An 18,649-nucleotide genomic window follows, 5' to 3' on the forward strand; every position below is an offset into this window, starting at 1 on the left:
GCTGTGTGACATTTCATAGCAACAGCGCTTTATTTACTTATTGTTTCCTTACCATTAATAATGAAATACCTGAGATCCTGTTTGCATTTCCCTTCTGTTAAACAAAGCACATTCATTTGTAGATTTAAATGGGCCACATTTCTGTCGTGAGCTACCAGAGATTTCATCTACTTTTATACTGATCAGCTTACCCTAATGTCAGACTGAAAATTATGTAGTAATAGATTTGTTTCTAGTTTCTTCAGTGAAAGTTTCATATGATTTATTTCATAAGCTCGTTGGTTTCTGTCTCATAATCCAAAAGGTTGCATCAGAGAATAGCTGATAGGGAGCTGGGTTTGCTCACCAAGGGGTGTGTTCTTTGCTGAGCATACAGCTGAGCAGGTACTGGAATGTGGGATCACGTTTCTAAATACAGATATTGAAGTATTAGGTGTCAAAATAGAAATGGCCTAATTTACAGTGTTGTAAAGGTTTGCAGCTTCACTGTGATGAGCAAGCTCTCAACCGTTAAGTTGAAGAGGAAACTATGGTTGGTGTAAATCAAATTGATTAGAGACACAATGAAAGTAACAAGTGCAGTGTATAGGAACACATCGCTCTTCTACACTGCATGGCAAAGAGGAGGCAGAACATGAATACAACCTCAGCAGATGCAACATCCCCTTAGTGTGAGGCTATGGCACCATCTACGGGTGAGACTGCCGTCCAAACCACTTGTCCCAACCTCCCCTCCTCTCCAAGGCTAACAGTTCTGCATGGCAGCTTCCCATCCCCAGTCCCTTGCTCCATCACCACCCCGCTCTCCAGTGCAGCTGGACATGGTGTGCTGCGTCCTCACACTGCCTCTGCTGCCCGAGAGATGAGGTCATTTCTCTTCCTGCTCTACAGGACCCTGGCCACGTTTGAGATCCTTTCCTCAGAAGTGGCTGTGACCAGCTGCCCCCCCACGAGCCCTTGCTTGGGCCTGCTCGGTCCTTCAGCCAGGACCTGCTGTTTGGGAGCAGGAACGCTGCGCCTGGAAGCCACCAGGGAGGGAGAGAAGATGGCCTGTTTCTCCTGGTGAAGCTTCCCAAGGCATTAAGGTGAGGGTCTGCAAGACAAGGTCTTTCTGAAAGGCTTTTTTTCCGCTGGGGCCTCTGGTGTGGTTAGACATCTCTCTCACACCAGGAGATTGGGGAGAGGGACATCTCACAGCTGAGAGTGTCTTCTGGACATGGCTGCACAAGCTGCTGGGGGCAGCAGTTAGATCCAGGTGCCACAGACCTGCAAGCCCGTTATTTCCATTCCTCAGCGCTTGCAACAGGGATAACTCCAGCCTTGGTATCTTTTGAGTGGGGTGACAGTAGAGAGTGAAGGTGCTCAGGCCCTGCAGTGTTGTCAAACGTGGATCCTCCCATGTTCTCCCACAAAACTGCAGCAGGCCTGAGCCTGAGGCAAAATCTCCAGCCTGGCCACCTGGGTGGCTGCCTCCCTGCTGCCACCCGGGCTGGAAGAGCTGAGGGGACTTATGGACACCATCTTTGCTTTTTTTTTTATTATTATTATTATTACTATTATTTTTTCCCCTCCAGCATTCTTCAGGCGCCTGGTTTCAAAGCAGTCCGGGCCGGGGGTGCGGGCTTGCTTCCCATGATTTCCCGTTAATCTTTTAAGGTTTGACAGAACCCTCTCGTCCGTACCCCTTCCTGCACACAGAGCATGGCCTGAACAACAACGAGTCGTCCTTTCCCTCCCCGCACAAACGCCTCCGCCCGCGTCAGGTTCACTGGCGAAGGAGAGTTAAAGAGGAGGAGGAGCCGCGACGCAGGCTGGGCCGCCATGACACCGCCCCGCCGCGGCGCATGCGCGGCAGCGGCACCCCCGGAGACATGGAGGCGGCCGTAGAGGAGTGAGTGCGGTGGGGCTGCGGGGCGGGAATCTGCCGCCATCCGTGGGGACTGCGCGGTCGCGGGGCAGGGGGCGGCGGGGGGTCGGGGTGCGGTGCTGCTGGATGTGACCGGCTTCTCTCGCCCCGCAGGCCGAGGCGGCGGATCCCGCTGGTGCCGGAGAACTTGCTGAAGAAGAGGAAGGCCTACCAGGCCATCAAGGCCACCCAGGCCAAGCAGGCGCTCCTCAACAAGAGGAAGGTAGGGACTGGCCGCGGGGGGATCCCCCCCGGCCCAGGGGGTGCTGACGGGGCGGAGGAGGCGGCCTTGTCCGGCAGCGTGCGGGTGGCGGCCGTCTGGGAGAGCCCGGTCGTAATGGAGTGAAGCTCGGGGTGGATCTGCGGTGCTGTTGGAGCTGCCCGTCCTTGTGTTTCGGGGGAGGGAACCGTGAGTGCGTGCAGTCGTACAGATGGTGTGAGTGATCAGTTTTCGCGGTGAAGGGGGATGCCGGTGGGAAGAGGAGGGAGGCAGCGAGCTGCTGGTGTCTGTGTGGGTACTGCGATGGCCCTCAGGGTTGTATCTGAGGGGAAGCTTGAGTTCATCCTTTCAGTTGTTGAGCATCTTCCCCGTGTGTTTCTGAGCCCTGTAAAGAGGACAGAACTTTTTGGCTTGTTATACTGAGACACAGATCTGTTGAAGACTCAGAGTTGTTTCTCTTAGATCAGTGATTACTACGGTGCCTGTGTGTAAGCCGCACGGGGCAAAATGTGATGCTGCTGAGTTGTTTGTGCTACCATGGGATTATGTTGTCTGAAACCAGTTCAGCTTTACGTTGTAAACCTTCATGGAGACAGTGTGCTTTTCAGAGAGTGCATTTAGAGTTAGCTAGCTATCATTAGCTAGGTAAATCTGATAGAGGATAGACAAGTCATTGTGAAGCCTTTTTTTTGCGTGTAGGGGTACACGTTGCTAATGCAGAGACACATTGTGTGCACATTCTGTTCCAGAATGTGAGGCCTGCTCTGCTGGATCTCACCTAACATAGCAAGTACCTGTTTTGGGAGTGGCTTAAAGCTTTCCCAGATAATCTGTTTCTGTGGAGTCGGTTGGATTATGTGTGAAACTCCTGCCATTTTTCTTAGATACTGCATTTATGTTTTTAAATGGCTTGCTGTATTTCCAAGGGGGAAGCACAAGCATAAGCGGTAATGTTAAATAGCCACCTCTTAAGATTCCCATTAGAAAAATGACCCTAGTGACGAGACTCTGATTCGGTATACCTGCTTTGAAAATTCTAACCAATTTCAATGCTTTAAACCAGGTTATTTTCTGTTGGCTGTTGAGTCGCACTAGGGTATTGCTGTAGCATGTGTTTTACTCAGATATGTATGTTTCTGTCTTTTCCAGTGATTGGCTGAGCTGTGTATGTAGTTGTGAAGATCTGTCTGTGGTTGCAAATGCTTCTGTTTGATTTCTCCTATGCCTAGAAGTATCCTGGGTCTTGCTCTGTTTTTCCTATTTTTTTTTCTGGGGAAAAACTCTTTGTTCACTGTTCATGAATTATAGCTAGCTGCTTATAAATTCATATATTGCTCCTCAGTTCTGTGTTTCTTGGACCTAAATTATCAAATTTATTTTCTTACTACCTCCAAAACTGAAAGAGCATAGTTCATGAAGTTTTGAATTTCATTTGGCCTTTGAGATGCAAACCTCTAAGACTGTTGGTAAGGGTGATAATTTCTTATCATTGTGTCTTTAGAACCAGAAGGGGAAACAAATCCAGTTTAAACGCCTTGAGGCTTTTGTCCAAGATTCATGGCGCAAACACCGAGATGACACCCGGCTGAGACGCATGGAGCAGAGACCTGGACAGACAGCTGTACCTCAGGAGCACAAACTAGCCTTTGTTGTGCGGATTGTAGAGTAAGAAACTTTTGTTCCGCCTTACCTTTAGTATTGCTCCCATTTGTAGCTGTCATAATTTCTAAGCAAAGGAAGGGTGATCAACCCAAGCATGTCTCCTTGCAGGTAATCTGAGGCCTTTTGTTGCTGTATTAGAGAAACATGGTTACTAATAGTATTTTTTTTCTGACTCAGTATTAAGGGAGTGAGTAGGAGGGTAAAAAGAGTGATTGAGTTGCTGCGGCTGACAAAAAATTTCACTGGGACGTTTGTTAAACTGACTCCTTTATCGCTGAAGATGCTGCGGATTGTGGAACCTTACGTGGCATGGGGGTAAGTGCCAGTCCTGTGACTTGATAGCAGTTTGTATGTAAATATAATAGCTTTTTGATTTTCCCATCTGGTATCACAAATCCATAGCTGGCTTTTCCAGTAACAGTTGAAATTTTGTCAATTTTATATCTAAAACTTGTTATTGTAACTCGGTTGCTTTCCCACCTCTGTGCAGAGAAGTAGGATGGGACTCTTCGCTGTATCGTGTCTTTCCGTTACATAATCTGATTTTTGTTTTCGCAGACACCCTAACCTGAAGTCTGTACGAGAGCTCATCCTGAAGCGGGGCCAAGCCAAGATTAAGAGAAAGAGGATGCCTCTGACAGACAATATGCTGATAGAGGAACATTTAGGTGAGGAAGAGGATGAGAAAACAAACTGAATCAAGGAAAGAGGCAGATGTCGAGAGTTTGCAATCTGACCTAAGAGGGGTGGGGGGGGAGAAAAATCTTGCAAGACTTGTGTATGGAGGACTGGCAATTCTGGAGTAGTGTGAGGAAAGATACAGTTGGGCAGCTCACATATGTTGCTTGTGGGGGATTTTTGTTGTTTTGTTGGGGGTTCTTTATTTTTTTGGTTTTTTGTCCTGTAGGGGACTGTGGTATTATTTGCTTAGAAGACCTTATTCATGAAATTTACTCAGCTGGGAAGTATTTCAGAAGAGTCACAAACTTTCTGTGGCCATTCCACCTGTCTGTGGCTCGCCATGCTTCACGTAACAAAGTGGGTTTCCTCAAGGAAATGGGTAAGCCTGGCTGCAGAGGAGAAGCAATCAACCAGCTTATACGTCAGCTGAACTAGTCAGGTGAGGAATACCTGTTATGGGACTTCTTAATCTTATCCTTTATCTGGTAAGAATAACTGTACTGCCATCAGAGGGGAGGGGTCTCCTTTGGTCTTGATTCTTGACTCTACGGAAGTGACCGTCAGGGTAGGGGAAACTTAATGGAGAGTGTGGGTCCCATTGGGTATCTTATCAGCAGATCCTCTTGGACACCTCTCTAAAGGCCTGACTTTGGGGAGATTGCATTAATGTGACTGTGTTTTTTTTCTTTCTTTCCTGTTCTGCAGGGTCATTGTGAAAACTTCAGGATTTATAACTCATTCCTGCTCACATGTAGTTTTCATGGACACTATGCAGGGATATACTATATCCCTTGATGGTGCCTCTATGAAAAAAAGAAAAAATATACAGATGATGGTGATGGACTTTGTGCTGGTCCTTCTTAAAGAAGATAAAATTGTATTTGGTACAAGAAAGAAGTGACTTGAACTTCCACAAGCAATCTAACTTTGCATCTCTGTAAAACAAGTCTTTTATGCTCATTACTGCTGGCTCTGTCACCTCCTGCCCTCATCTTTGCTGTAAAGCAGTGGTGGTCAGTTCCTGATCTAAATTTGTTACAGTTGACTTGCACTTGCTGCTTTGATGCAGTCCTCCCTGGGGGAGGTGCTGGAAGGTGCACTGCTTGAAGTGCACCTCCTCCTAGGTGTAAAGGGGTAGTGTAGTCACCTGCTTTAAGAATATTGCTGACAAGCAGAAGAAAACACTCAGTAATCCTCTGTTACTGCAGTGCAAGCCCTAGTAGTGAGTAATGTAACATTCTTTTTTAAAGTACCTAGATTGTATTTATTTTTAAAAACCACGATTTTATGCTACTGTTTTGCAAAAGGCTGCCTTTTCAATTCTGCTAGGTTAGGACTGCTGGAGAGAACTATTCCTTGGTAGGAAAGCCCAGAAACTTTGTAATACAGTGGTGGAATACATGTAATCAGTGTTTTTAAAATAAACTTTTGAAATTACATTGTTAAAACAGGAAGACTTGTCTATAACTCTGGAACTAGAGTGGGAAAAGTTATTCTGGCTGAAGTGAACTTGGTGAAGAAAATGAACAAAAACACGGCAGAGGCTGAAAGTTATGTTAATGCTTAGTTTTAAATCCCTAATTTTTTCAGAACAACCAGACATGAAGAATGCAGGTAGAGTCCTATGCTGTTTAACCAATAGGGAAGGCACTGTGTTTAATCATTAGGTCAGTGTGACTTTATACTGTTCCTTGAAGATATAAGTGGGGGCAAACTATGAATCCATGAATGCATTTCACCACAGCCCCTGTTTTGAGACTCAGAGGGAACAGTTAAAAGTAGTGATGGCTTTAGGGTATTAGTTCTATGACAGCTATAAACTAAGATGTATCATTCATAAAACCATCTAAAATATGAATTACTCCAGACTGAATTAGAGAACACTATACAATGTGAAGCTTTATTCTGTAAAACAAGAATACAAACATAGAAAATGCTTGACAGACACTAGGAGACATACACCAACTTAGAACAACACCATCCCCCAGAACTAGAGTCCAGCAGTCATTACTGTACAAGGCTTCATATATTTAAGATTTTCCTGATAAACAGCTTTCATTATAAAGAGGTACAAGTAACTGTTCTACTGATTCATTTTTAGAATTGTTTCTGGTAATAAAACAGCCCAAGCTTTTAACATGAACGGGCATGTCAAGACAGATTATTTTTAGTTCCAGAGAGAATTTAAGCCTGCTAAAAGAATGCAGTTTATTATAAACTACTAAATTGCAGTATCTGAACACAGTTCTAGCAATTAATCCTAGAGTTAGGCAGTTTTTCTAGAGAATGCAGTAATTGAACACACCATTAGTTTAGCTCATAGAGGTGAACTATCATGAATACCTTATTTAGACCTCTTTAAAAACAATGCCATATTAGTCTAGTGTTACATCACATTATTGTAGACAGACCCGTTGCCTTTTGTCTGTGTCATACTTGAGCAAGAGCAACAGTAATGATGTGTTCATGACTTAGCTGCACTACAAACAAACTATACAAGGTGACAATATATACAAAACCCTCCATGTCTTAGGGGAAGGAATCCTTTTTGTAAGCCACCATACTATTCACTTTGTGGATTGTAGTAGTGAAGGAACGAAGACGAACCTCTTCTGAATTGGCTATGAATTGTGGTCCTGACTCTTCCCACTTCTCTGGCACTGCCAAATCTTTATCTGTGTATATCAGCAAGTCAAAGGCACCTGTAAGCAAGTGGGAACAAATTAACAGTACTGCAGACATAAGGTGGCACGTTTGAAGGTAAAGTGCATCTTCTAGAAGTGCACCAAGGTTCTCAGAAGTTACACTGATACTAGTTCTATGAAAAGAAATAGTAGTTAAAACATGAAAACTCCTAGTTATATTTATGTGTAGCCATTTTAGTTCTCAAGCAAGTGTGAGTTTTTTTTAAAAGTGTTACAAGTGCTGTGGAGCAGAGCTCTATGTAACACTTCATATGGACACAGTGGTTATTTATACAAGCCTGTCCACAGCTAGAGTCACAACTCATTATTTATGAAAACTTACATTCCTCAGAATACACATAGTAGTTTAGTTAGTTAAGCCATGCTGAGTTCTGTCCTTTTGACAAAGCTTGTAAGTATTTTGGGGAGAAAGTACCACTAGCCTTCTTTAATGAGAGGTGGTGCACAGTATTTACATTTGCAGTTATTTTTGCTGGCTGTTGTGCAAGAAACACTATAGAATAATTCTTTAAAAGTATCTGATCCAACATACTGTTTTCCATACTGTACACAGTTGTACTGTACAAGAGACATGATCTCAATCTAACAAAGTGATGGTATATGACATTTAATAATTAAAAAGCCTCAGAAAAATCAGCAGAAAATATTTTCTAAAGTGAAAAAGTTAAGATTTAAAAAAAAAAAAGTAGTGAAGTCTGGAATACTCACAGGCAGTTTCCAACAGTGGCAGAAAAGTTACTGTGGCAGTTATTTGTCTGATAACAGATCGAATTTCATCCTGAATAGCTTTCTGAGATTTTTCTCGTGGTGCACTGGAAAAATAGGAAGCCTCTGTTAAGAAAGCAAGGTTCTGCTGTACTGAGAGTTTTCTTTAGATACGGTCCTATTGAACTCTGTTGGTCTGTTTGCTATAGGATTTTTTATAGTAGTGACGCTTTTTTAAGCCCTAGCTAGTTAGGCTTAAAAAGTGATAGTTGTTTACCTTTATTATTTGAGAAGCTTCACAGTACTTGGAAGGAACGTTACATTTACTCTCAGTCTGGATTGGATGAGAACATTTTCGCATAACAACAGGAAAGCAGTTCTTCGGGGCATATACCCGATACAGGATTTTATATACTTTGTTGAAGATTAAAAATCAAGTTTTGATTTGATGCTTTAAAAAAATAATTTTAAAAAAATCAACACCTGAGGATTATATATGCTTCAATTGTGTAATGATTTATAGGCAAACAGAAGCTGTAGGTTTGGTAAGGTTTGAGGGAACATCTTCCATGCTGATACTGAGAAAAGGCTATCTCAGCTGCTCTGAGGAACCAAAACAGAGCTGATGCATATGGCGTTTATCTCGTGCCTGCACAGCTACCAGGTGCAGGGAAGAGCAGGCATAAAGGCACACCGTTACTCACCTCTCATCCTTCGCGGTTTTATCACACTCTATGTCAAACTGCCACCGCTCCAGAACCTCATTGTTTTCGATACTCGAGATGACCACCACCAGGCGCTGCACAATGCACTTGTACATCCACTCTGAAAGAAGCCACAGCCGTTACTTGCAGTGTGAGAAAGACAAGAAGCACCAGCAGAGACACAGCCCGGAGGGCACAGCAGCCTCCCGCCGGCGGCAGGAGCTTGGCAGTCTGAGGAAGCCCCCTCAGTTCCCCACCTTTCATCTGCTCCACTACGTTGTTGAGGTAGTTCTTCAGCTCGGAGTCGGTGGTGACGAGGAGGGTGAGCCCGTACTTCTGGACACGGGTGAAGGTCTCGGGGGGGTAGATGCCCCGCTGGTAGAGGATGCTGTTGATTCCATAGGCTGCAACGCGCGGAAGGGAAGGGAAAGGGGGGGGGGGGGGGTGGGGGGGTGGAATGTGTGCGCGTGAGGCGGCCATGTCGCCCCGCAGGAGGCCTACCAGCCGCCCACCGCCCCCCTCCCTCCCTCCCTCCCTCCCACACCGGTCCCCAAGGTCTCCCCGCGGCCCACCCTTACAGAAAAACTCGGCGACGATATCAGCACTGCCCCGCAGGGTGATGCCCTGTTGGTCGCGGCCGAGCTGCTTAGCCATGGAGGCTACGCGCCCGCCGCTTCCCCGCCGCCCGGTTCAAATGGGGCCCCGCCCCGCCGCCACGCCCCTTCCCGGCCCGGCAGCCCCCGCCGCGCATGCGCGCCAGCGAGGTCACGCCCCTGCCCGACTGCGCGGGCTGTTGGTGTCGGTGCGCAGGCGGGCCGGGGGCGCGGCGCCGTGGCGGCCCCGGCGGCCGAGGGGAGGGGAGGGCAGGGGAGGGCAGGGCAGGGCGCGGCGCGGCGCGGCGCGGTACGGTACCCCGTCCCGCCCGGCCCCGGCGCTGTCATCGATAGAAAAGGCTGTTGGGTGCAGGTTCGGCGGCTACCTGTTAGGAATTAAAGGTCTTCTCCGCATTAAACTTTTCCACCGGCTCTCGGTGCCCTTGCGCGGTGCCGAGCCGTCACCTGTGGTGGGCTGAGGGAAGCACGGGCTGGGGGTGGAGCGAGTCCTCGCCGTGGAAATGCTGTTGGGAGTTCGGTTTCAGAGTATCATAGAGTGGTTTGGGTTGGAAGGGACCTTAAAGATCATCCAGTCCCAACCCCCCTGCCATGGGCGGGGGCACCTTCCACTAGACCAGGTTGCTCAAAGCCCCGTCCAACCTGGCCTTGAACACTGCCAGGGAGGGGGCAGCCACAGCTTCTCTGGGCAACCTGTGCCAGTGTCTCACCACCCTCACAGGGGAGAATTTCTTCCTTGCATCTAATCTAAATTTGCCCTCTTTCAGTTTAAAACCGTTACCCCTCATCCTGTCCCTACACCCCCTGATAAAGAGTCCCTCCCCATCTTTCCTGTAGCCCCCTTTAAGTACTGGAAGGCCGCTATAAGGTCTTCCCGGAGCCTTCTCTTCTCCAGGCTGAACAACCCCAACTCTCTCCGCCTGTCCTCATAAGCGAGGTGCTCCAGCCCCTGATCATCTTCGTGGCCTCCTCTGGACTCCCTCCAGCAGGTCAATTTTTTGTTTAGATGCATTCATCTGTATGAAGGCACTTCTAAACTTAAAAATTATACTTTCCAGGTACAAATGAAATGAAGGAAGTACCTCATTTATGGGTGATTTTTGGTAGCATTCACTATGTAAATCACATGGTAGCTATCTAAAATAAAAGCAGCCTATTCTGCAAGCACTGTTAAAAGGCAGGCAGGCAGAACCTGGGAAAACAGGATGAAACATGCTTTTTCCTTAAATCCATAGGATAGTGGGTAACACAGAAAGGGTTTAAGAGGCATCAAGAAAGGTGGGGAACCCACGAGCTCACTGCTCTGGCCATACCCACCCCTGCTGTCAGGCTGTCACAGTGAAGGGCAATTGCTAGGTGGTCAAAGCACTTCAGTCCTGTCATTACAGGGACACCACTGCAAGTAGCAGTGACTATCAAACAGAGGAAACTGGCAGAGGTTAACAGGTGAGAGTGAGTGAGTGATACAGCAAGTACATGTTAAGTGTTGAAATACTTAATATCATGAACAGGGAAGACCACAGTCTGCTGGGATAGTAACTAGGTGGCCAGCTAGTCAGCTGATAAATCAATCAACAGGCAAGTAAGTGCAAAGTGAATATATGTGTTGGGCATAGAAGAACTGCAAATTAAATCCTTCCCTGAATGTGATTTTTCTGAAGTGCCTTGAATGAATAGACGTTATTGCCTAAGACATACCTGTATTAGATGCCCTTATTGACCTTGAAAGAAACCCATCAGAACAGCCTTAAAATGAAGTGATGTTCAAAATGCAAGTATTTTAAACCTAGTATAAAAATCATATGGTCATTACACAGTGCAGTAGGACACCTGCTAAAAATGAATCAATGACATGATTGCTTATTTTGTCAAAATACTTTTTCTCAAAAGCTAAAACTTTCTGTTGGTTCCAATTTTTGCTCTAAGAGGAAGTAGAGATTGCTTCAGGGTTCATGCTGCTGTGATTAAAACAAATAGTATTGTCCTGAAATCACATGCTGAAATTCTGAAAGGGTCTGAATAATTTAGTTATTAACCTAGAGAAATTTATTCTGGGTCTTGATCACTAGTGATTGTATTACACATTAGTGTTCTGAAAAAAATATTTTCTGAGTAAGTGTATTTCAAAGCCTATGGTAATGGAAGCATTTTTCATCCGAAGCCCAGCTTTTAGAAGTTAGATAGCCATGAATATCAGCTGTTTTGATTCAGACCTTATGTACTATCATGCTTTTATTCATCTGTCCCAAAATGGTCTCAACCGCCTTTTTTTTTCCTCACTTGGCTTTTCATCTGTTCTGCTTCCTCTGAGGTTTTTGGAGAGCTGCTCATTTTTTTGATAAATATAAGAGCTTGAAAGCCCTGTTGCATGAAGCCAGGCAAGAATAGTAGAGCTTATGATTAATATTTACACATTTCTCCTCCAACTGTTTTGTTACTGTTACAACCAAATGGAAGAAAAAAATCCAAATGTTTCTTGGTTTACCACAAATTCATTTCACTGTATTTCAGTGTAGATGTCTTGAAGATCTGTTGTTGATATGACCAGACAGATACGCTAATCAACAACAGACTTAGCTGCATCTTCTTTATTTCTCCCAAGATTCATCTGGCAGGTATTGAGAAGTGGTGGTGATCCCCAGTACCTCTGATAAAGCTCTAAGCTTCCTTCAGTGAACCTGGCACATGGTACTTGACAGAGTTTTGGATCACTTCTCTATCCCCAGTTCTGTATTGCCATTAACACTGGTTTCTGCCCTGATGTGCCCCCCCCCGCCCCCCCCCCCCCCCAACCCCAACCCCAAATAAACAACACCTTTGCATTTTGGAATTTTAATTTTTTTCTCTCTTTGGGAAATACATTTCCCTTTAACAATGTGTTACTACTTTTCTTTACATTTCTTATATATGCTGCAATGTAATTTAATGGTAAGAGCTGCATATTTTCAATACTTCTCCTTCCTCCTAAGCTCCTAATATTTCCCTTTGTCTTTTAACACATTATTTTTCTGTGGTCAATTCATTAGTCTTGAAATGTTCAGTCTTTTAAGTCCATGAAGTAGTGTCTTTCGTTTCCTTAACCTTTGTATTTCTTGTACTAGAACGTTCTTCATCTTCATCTCTCTTTTTCTTCTCATGTCATCAAGATATTCCTCTCCTTCCCCCCGTCAATAATTCACTTGCATGAAGGTTTAGTTATTTCACAGTGTGTGTTTGCTGCTTTTCCCTTCACATTCTGGTTAGCTTAACTTTGCTTCTCTTTTGTAACTTTTGTTACAAGTCCTAAGCTCCACAACACTTGCCTTCATTTTCTTCACTTCTTTTAGGTCTATGTCGACCCAGGGAACATGTGCTTATCTGTCATGTAACTCATCCACAGTCACCACTAGACCATAGCCTGGTCAAGTGTGATGGATGTACATAAGTCCTATTGTCATGTTGCTGAACGGGCATGCTCCATGCCATGATGATGCCTACAGTTTGTGTTTAGGGCATGTCCAGCTACATAACAGGAGGAAGGCTGGGGGGCTCTTGCAAGGGAGAACAGCAGGGAGACTGCCGTGGGTTAGTGAATGATTTGTGTGGCTGACAGCCTGCTTCCTGACCAACTCTGAGGGACTCTCAGGAAAGAAGATGACAGGCTGAGTTATATCTTCTGGCACACCAGGAGCTGGCTATTCTTGCTTTAATTATCTCATGCTAAAACCTTAATTTTCATAAGGAATGTGAAATCCCAGTTGTATTTAATTTAGGTCTCTTACGATTCTTTAGTTGTTGCTCTGTTTCTCAATTACAGCTTGATGTTATGACAGGATTTTTTTTTGTTCTCTTTCTGTGGAAGGAAATGTCCCCTATTTAGCTTGGCTTTTCTGCAACATTTAATGATTACTTCCCCATGGCAATTGGCAATGAACCTGGGACAATCCAAATCACGGGTACGCCTTCACTTTTTTTAAGACAACCCAGGTCACATTCCCATAGTCATTCAGCAGACGAGAAGATATAAGCCACTTGTAAAGTTCATTCCCAATTTTTTTTTTTTTTTTTTTTTACCATCAGGATGATGTGGACAGGTTTCTCCTTCCAGCATAGCAAAATACTCTATAAAATAAAAGTTCTGTTTGCTATAAAAGTCTTCATATCACATTAACAAATTGTCATATTAAGCCTCAGTAAAACCAGTTTTTCCTGTGCAGAGAAAGGAAGCCTTACCCTGGCCAACAGAGCCTTAGTGCTTTGCCTTTTCTGGTAGATATCAAGCTCTTTTGAGTAATTTCTTCCCACACTTTCAGAAGAGATTCTGTACTTACGAGCCCATAGAAACATCTAGCCCTTTTGCCTTCTCCCCTCTGATTTTCTGTGCATTGCTTTGATTCTCAGGGTTTTAGAATGCTGTCCATCCTTGTAGTTGCCAGCACTCAAACTTCACGGCAGGTGTTGAGCTCATTCTTTTTTTGCAGGTTAGACATTTTGCTCCCTCCCTTCCTCAGCCCGGTTTGTGGTATTTGTAGGTCACATGCTGGGTGAGGGTGTTCTTAGTTGTCTGAGCTTCCATGATTTTTGGTGAAACTGTTACTTTTATCAACTGTTTAGTTTCTGTGCTATAGAAGGGTGTGACATTCAGGTGGTTCCCAGGAAAAGCTTTTCCTGGACCTAGGGTAGGCCACCAGCACAGCCAAGTACCATCACTGTTCCTTTATGTAGGAGTTATTTTTAAACCTTCTAAATCTTTAAATCACTTGGCTGTCTTTAAATCACTTTGCTGCGTGTGAGCTTCTTTACTGCCTTTCACTGCGTCTTCACAGCTCTCATCCAGGATTCCTTTGATGATTTATTATTATCTGGAATGAACTCTAGAATTAATGTAAAATACTGCACTTTTTTACAGGCATTTTATTACCAAGCTCATTTTGTTGGTTTTGTTGTTGTTGTTATTGTTGTTGTTGGTCAAGTTTGTTTTCAACAGTCTTTGTAACATTAAAGTTTGCAGGATAAGTACAGGTACCTTGTGTCAGCTGTCAGAATAACTATAATGTTTCTTTTCAAGTTGGCTAATGCTATTTTTTAAAACATAAACCATGGAATATTATTACAAATAGCAATACTGTATTCTTTCAACAACAGCAATGAAAGAGTGGTGCAACTGGGAAAGACTGTCTTGTATTTAAATATAAGTCAGTATGGGCTAATAAGCTGCACTATAACTTCTAATATGATGAGTAGACTTCTCAAAGGGACTTCCTTATTTTGGTTTTGAGCACCATGTAGGCATTTTTAAAATTAATTTTCATTTTAAATGTTATTGGTGATACTGAATGTATTTTGAAATTAGACTTACTCAGGTGACTGCTTATTTCTTCTATAAAATGAAAGAAATTTGTTGTTTCCTTATTTAAACCAATGTAAGAACACCATTTAGCTTGAAAGTAACTACATCCAGATAGTGGCCACCTTGCACAATGAAATAACTGTTTGTGGATTTTGAGAGTTTTGAAAGCTACTTCTGTAGAACAACATTTAATTCTCTCTTTCTTTCTCTCTTTTCCTTACCCCCCACTCCTCCCCCCGAAGACCTGACATTTTTCTAAAGGCTACACAGGAAAAAATTTAGCAAGATATTTGAGATGGTTTTGCCTCTAAACTACCAGGAGATGGCACCAGGCACATATATTACCTTCACCCTTTCAGTTTAGTCTTGAACTATGCCGAGTTCATTTTACTGTTACGTACCTTAGACAAGTTTTAGATGCATTTCTTTTGCTAGTTTTAAAAACATTGTTCCAGAACGAAGCAAATACTTATGTTGATGCCCAGTTTCGATGTTACCTTTGATGTTACCTTTGGTTGCTGTTGCACTAAAGACAATTTAACTGATGAACAATTATTTTTAAAGGTTTCAAGTGAAGACAGGAATCCTGTTTTAGAACCAGAAAGAACAGAACTTGAATGAGCTTTTTGTGCCTTGAAAACTCCATAGTGGTTGATGATGTAATGTTACAGTAGTAGCAGGTAATGTGAAATCCACTGAATCCAGCTCTTTATGACTTAATCCCCTTTACTACTTAATCCCCAATTTGAAGGTTGATAATTTGAAAGGTGAACGTTAATCCATTTCATGTTAGCTCCTGTCACATCTGAAGTTTTCATATTAATAGATTAATGGAAAACTAAGAAATTCTCGGGTAGTTTAGATTTACTAAGTCAGTATACTGCAGTTAAGCTTTAAATTCAAAACAGGTCTTCTAAAGAACACTAGAACAGATTTATCAGCAGAGATTTAGACTGTCAATGGGTCATCAGATACTGAGGAGCAAAAGAGTCCAGAAGATTGGTAGCATAGTAAATAAACCTTGATAGGTATATTTACCTATAAGGACTTTTTATAGGATCCTGTTGTATGATTACACCATGTTAGTTGACAATTGTTATTTTGTGATTGCTTTCTAATTGTGTCACTTCTGATGTGTAACCGTGATGGACTTGTTCAATTAATTGTGTTGCAAAGAATACAATAGATCTTACATGATGCCTAAGAATTATGATGACTGAAGAGATAAATATATTATGAAAAGCATATTATTAGCGTTAGAAATATTTGAAGCAAAAATATGATTAATTCCTTAATTTCCTCTTGAAAATTAGAATGTTTAGGCATTTTTTCCTGCAGTTAGATTCCCAGGCAAATTAGGTGCCCTGTTGTCAGAACAGTAATCATTACTGAAAATAGGCATACGGAAAATATTCAAATTCTTTCTCCGAAGTATTGGACAGCTTAAGAAGATGGTAAAGGTTGACTTTTTAATAAGATATCTGTTCCTGTATGGAGGGAGGAATGCTTTAAAGAATGTAATTTATTCCAAGAAAAACATTTTTTTTCATGTGTTTTGAGAGATTTATGCATACCTTTCTTTAAAAAATTGGAAGAACAAATGGCCATCAATATGTCATGACAGTGAGATGAGTTAAAACATTTTAGGAGGCACCAAGGCTATATGTGCTGGGACTATACCCCAAGCCGTTCATCTCCACCTCACTAACTGCGCCTCTCACTGCACACTGCTACCTTGGGAAGTCTAATCCTATAGCATGGAGACAAATGCCTGACTCCTAAACTTTCTGATAATGTCTTCATCAGAACTCATCTGCTCTGCTGGTTAATAGTAGAGAAACATGAGCAGTCTAGGAGTGACATGGATTGTTAAAAAAACCTTTCTGTGAAAATCAGGGCAATATTTGTTTACTAACATTGATAGTTTAAAAGCGATTAAAGATGATGTCTTTGCACAAGAGCAGCATTGAGCTAGGTGTGGGAAGTATCAGGTACAAAACAAAGCTTATACAATTCCGTTTTAAGTGTAAAGAAACTCCTCTCAGTTCATCACATAGATCACACGGAAGGTGAAATGTCCTACTTCTTAATTATTTTTAATGACACTCATCAAGTAATAAGTAAGTACGTAAGTGTTTCTTAGAGTTGAGTCATTGATTTATTTTCAGTTTGGCAGCCACTTAAGAAACCAGGGAAGACTATTTTGGATTCTATTTGCCCTTAAAAAATCACTTAAGGGCAGGCAGTGGGATCATTTATAAAGCAGCTAGGAAAACGAATGAAGAAAGGATTTGGTAGTACAATTTGAATAAAATCACTTTATTTTCTAAGTAAGTCATTAATGAGCCCAGAAGGACATGCCATTCACTGCTTGTTGTGTTAGCCAGCACTGGCAAAATTTTAAGGAAAAAAGCTAGAGAAGAGTGGAACAGTATTTGAAAGTTCACGCTAGTTATCTGTGTCTCCTTCACAATGGATAGCCTCCTCCAAACCTCACAATCTGACATTGCTAGGAGTGTAAAAATGGAAACCAGATGGCTTGGTAATGTGAGTAGCAGTTTGATGCTAATTGTTCCTTACAGTCTCCCCTCCTTGAAATCTGATTTGAGTGAAAACATGGCATTATTGCTCAAGGTAAGCTATTCCTTGGTTGTAATCGGCAGTTAGTGGACAGGTAGAACTCTAAGGTTCAGGTCACTATTGCTACCAAGGAAAATTCACTGAGCTAAAGCAAAATTGTGCTTTGTTTGTGTTAGCTGAAAGGTTTGCCACATCTTTCATCTGAGAAGTTTCTTTAAGTCTTTAAAGATGTTAATGAAGACGTCCATGGATGTGGACTTACATGTAATGAAGCAGCAACGTAAGCAATGATCTAGTATTTGTCAGAGAGAGCGAAAAAATATAATCAATATAAATAAATACTTTTTATTAAATGCAGTGTTACTGCAATTTTTGCAGAAATGCAATATAATCTGTTAAAACAGGAGAGAAAGGTTATGCTTGATGAGAAGAAATCACTGGGTAATAACAGATACCGTTACATTGAGGGGTGGCATCATTGCTTTGCTGTGCTCTTTGCTTAAGCTATCTATTGGCCCAGGGTTTCTCTTTTTGTCACAAGCTCTCTGCAAGGACTATGCAGTGTGACTGTATGATGGTTTGCAAGGTGACACTGTCCCTTCTGGCTACTGCAGTTGAGAGTCAGCACTCTGTTTCGCTTCCATCCTTGCTTGCCGGGGACTTTGCATGAACATGGGCTAATCAGTTTAGATCTAAGTTTCCAACAAAGAATTTACAAGTCCTGAAAGCTTAAGTACACTGCATTTCTGCAACTTCTGCCTTGGAGATGCCTTGCTTACTGTCAGCCTTTTATTTTAAAGAACAGAGAGGTTGTACTGGTTTTTCTGAGAGATGTGACAGTGATGATACCCACACTCACTTATTTAATACTGTGATATCAGAACAGACATCTGACATTGAGAAGATTGAGGTTCAATAGCTTTTGCATCCAGAAGATATCCAAACCCTCATCTCCCATGCCCAGAGAAGTGTCCTTGTCATCAAGCTTTAGGCTAGTTTGGATGGGCAACATTCTTTATCCCATCTGTTGAAACTGTGCCACAAAACAAGAGGGAGTCCATTGAAAATCCATTTGGAGACAGAAGGGAAAAAGAAGAGATTGAGTTGTAATGGTCGGACCTGGCAAAGAGAGTCCAGGACCACAGTCCAGCTGCCAAGTTATTTTGTGTTTCACATACTTGATTTTCCATATAATTTCACTTTGCATAAGCTTTTCAGTACTGGTAGGATCTAAACTTATTGAGACCTCTGGCTCTAAATTAAACTCATCACAGAAAATCTCTTCTAATATTTATTTTTAATGACCAATGCATTTGTTTATATGACATTTTCATTGTAAACAATGTTAAAAAACAACAAAACAATATTAGTAGGAAATGATAATAAAGACATGCTGCCCTAGTGATCATAGTAAACTTTAGGGGTACATGTCTCCTGTTGTTATTACCTAAATAATCTCCTAAAATGCGGCAGGATGATTCACCATATCTGCTTGCTCCCTGTGCTAATTTGATAGGTAGAATGCGCTGCATCCTTTTGTGTTCTC

At 42.7% G+C, this 18,649-nt stretch overlaps 2 protein-coding genes across 2 annotated transcripts; one reads left to right on the forward strand and one right to left on the reverse strand.

The window, feature by feature from the left end:
* Positions 1-1,772: 1,772 nt before the first annotated feature.
* RPL7L1 (ribosomal protein L7 like 1) lies at positions 1,773-5,917 on the forward strand. Its single transcript, XM_074823573.1, has 7 exons — positions 1,773-1,891; positions 2,021-2,129; positions 3,628-3,791; positions 3,966-4,103; positions 4,347-4,456; positions 4,696-4,908; positions 5,175-5,917. The coding sequence occupies exons 1-6, from the start codon at positions 1,845-1,847 to the stop codon at positions 4,902-4,904; spliced, it is 777 nt and encodes a 258-aa protein (XP_074679674.1). The 5' UTR covers positions 1,773-1,844; the 3' UTR covers positions 4,905-4,908; positions 5,175-5,917.
* Positions 5,918-6,345: 428 nt separating this feature from the next.
* MAD2L1 (mitotic arrest deficient 2 like 1) lies at positions 6,346-9,258 on the reverse strand. Its single transcript, XM_074823574.1, has 5 exons — positions 9,162-9,258; positions 8,841-8,987; positions 8,584-8,704; positions 7,883-7,986; positions 6,346-7,171 (listed from the first exon to the last, which is right to left on the reverse strand). The coding sequence occupies exons 1-5, from the start codon at positions 9,235-9,237 to the stop codon at positions 6,999-7,001; spliced, it is 621 nt and encodes a 206-aa protein (XP_074679675.1). The 5' UTR covers positions 9,238-9,258; the 3' UTR covers positions 6,346-6,998.
* Between the last annotated feature and the right edge of the window lie 9,391 nt (positions 9,259-18,649).

The sequence above is a fragment of the Strix aluco genome, chromosome 4, assembly GCF_031877795.1.
Source record: "Strix aluco isolate bStrAlu1 chromosome 4, bStrAlu1.hap1, whole genome shotgun sequence".
In the NCBI taxonomy this organism is placed as follows: domain Eukaryota; kingdom Metazoa; phylum Chordata; class Aves; order Strigiformes; family Strigidae; genus Strix; species Strix aluco.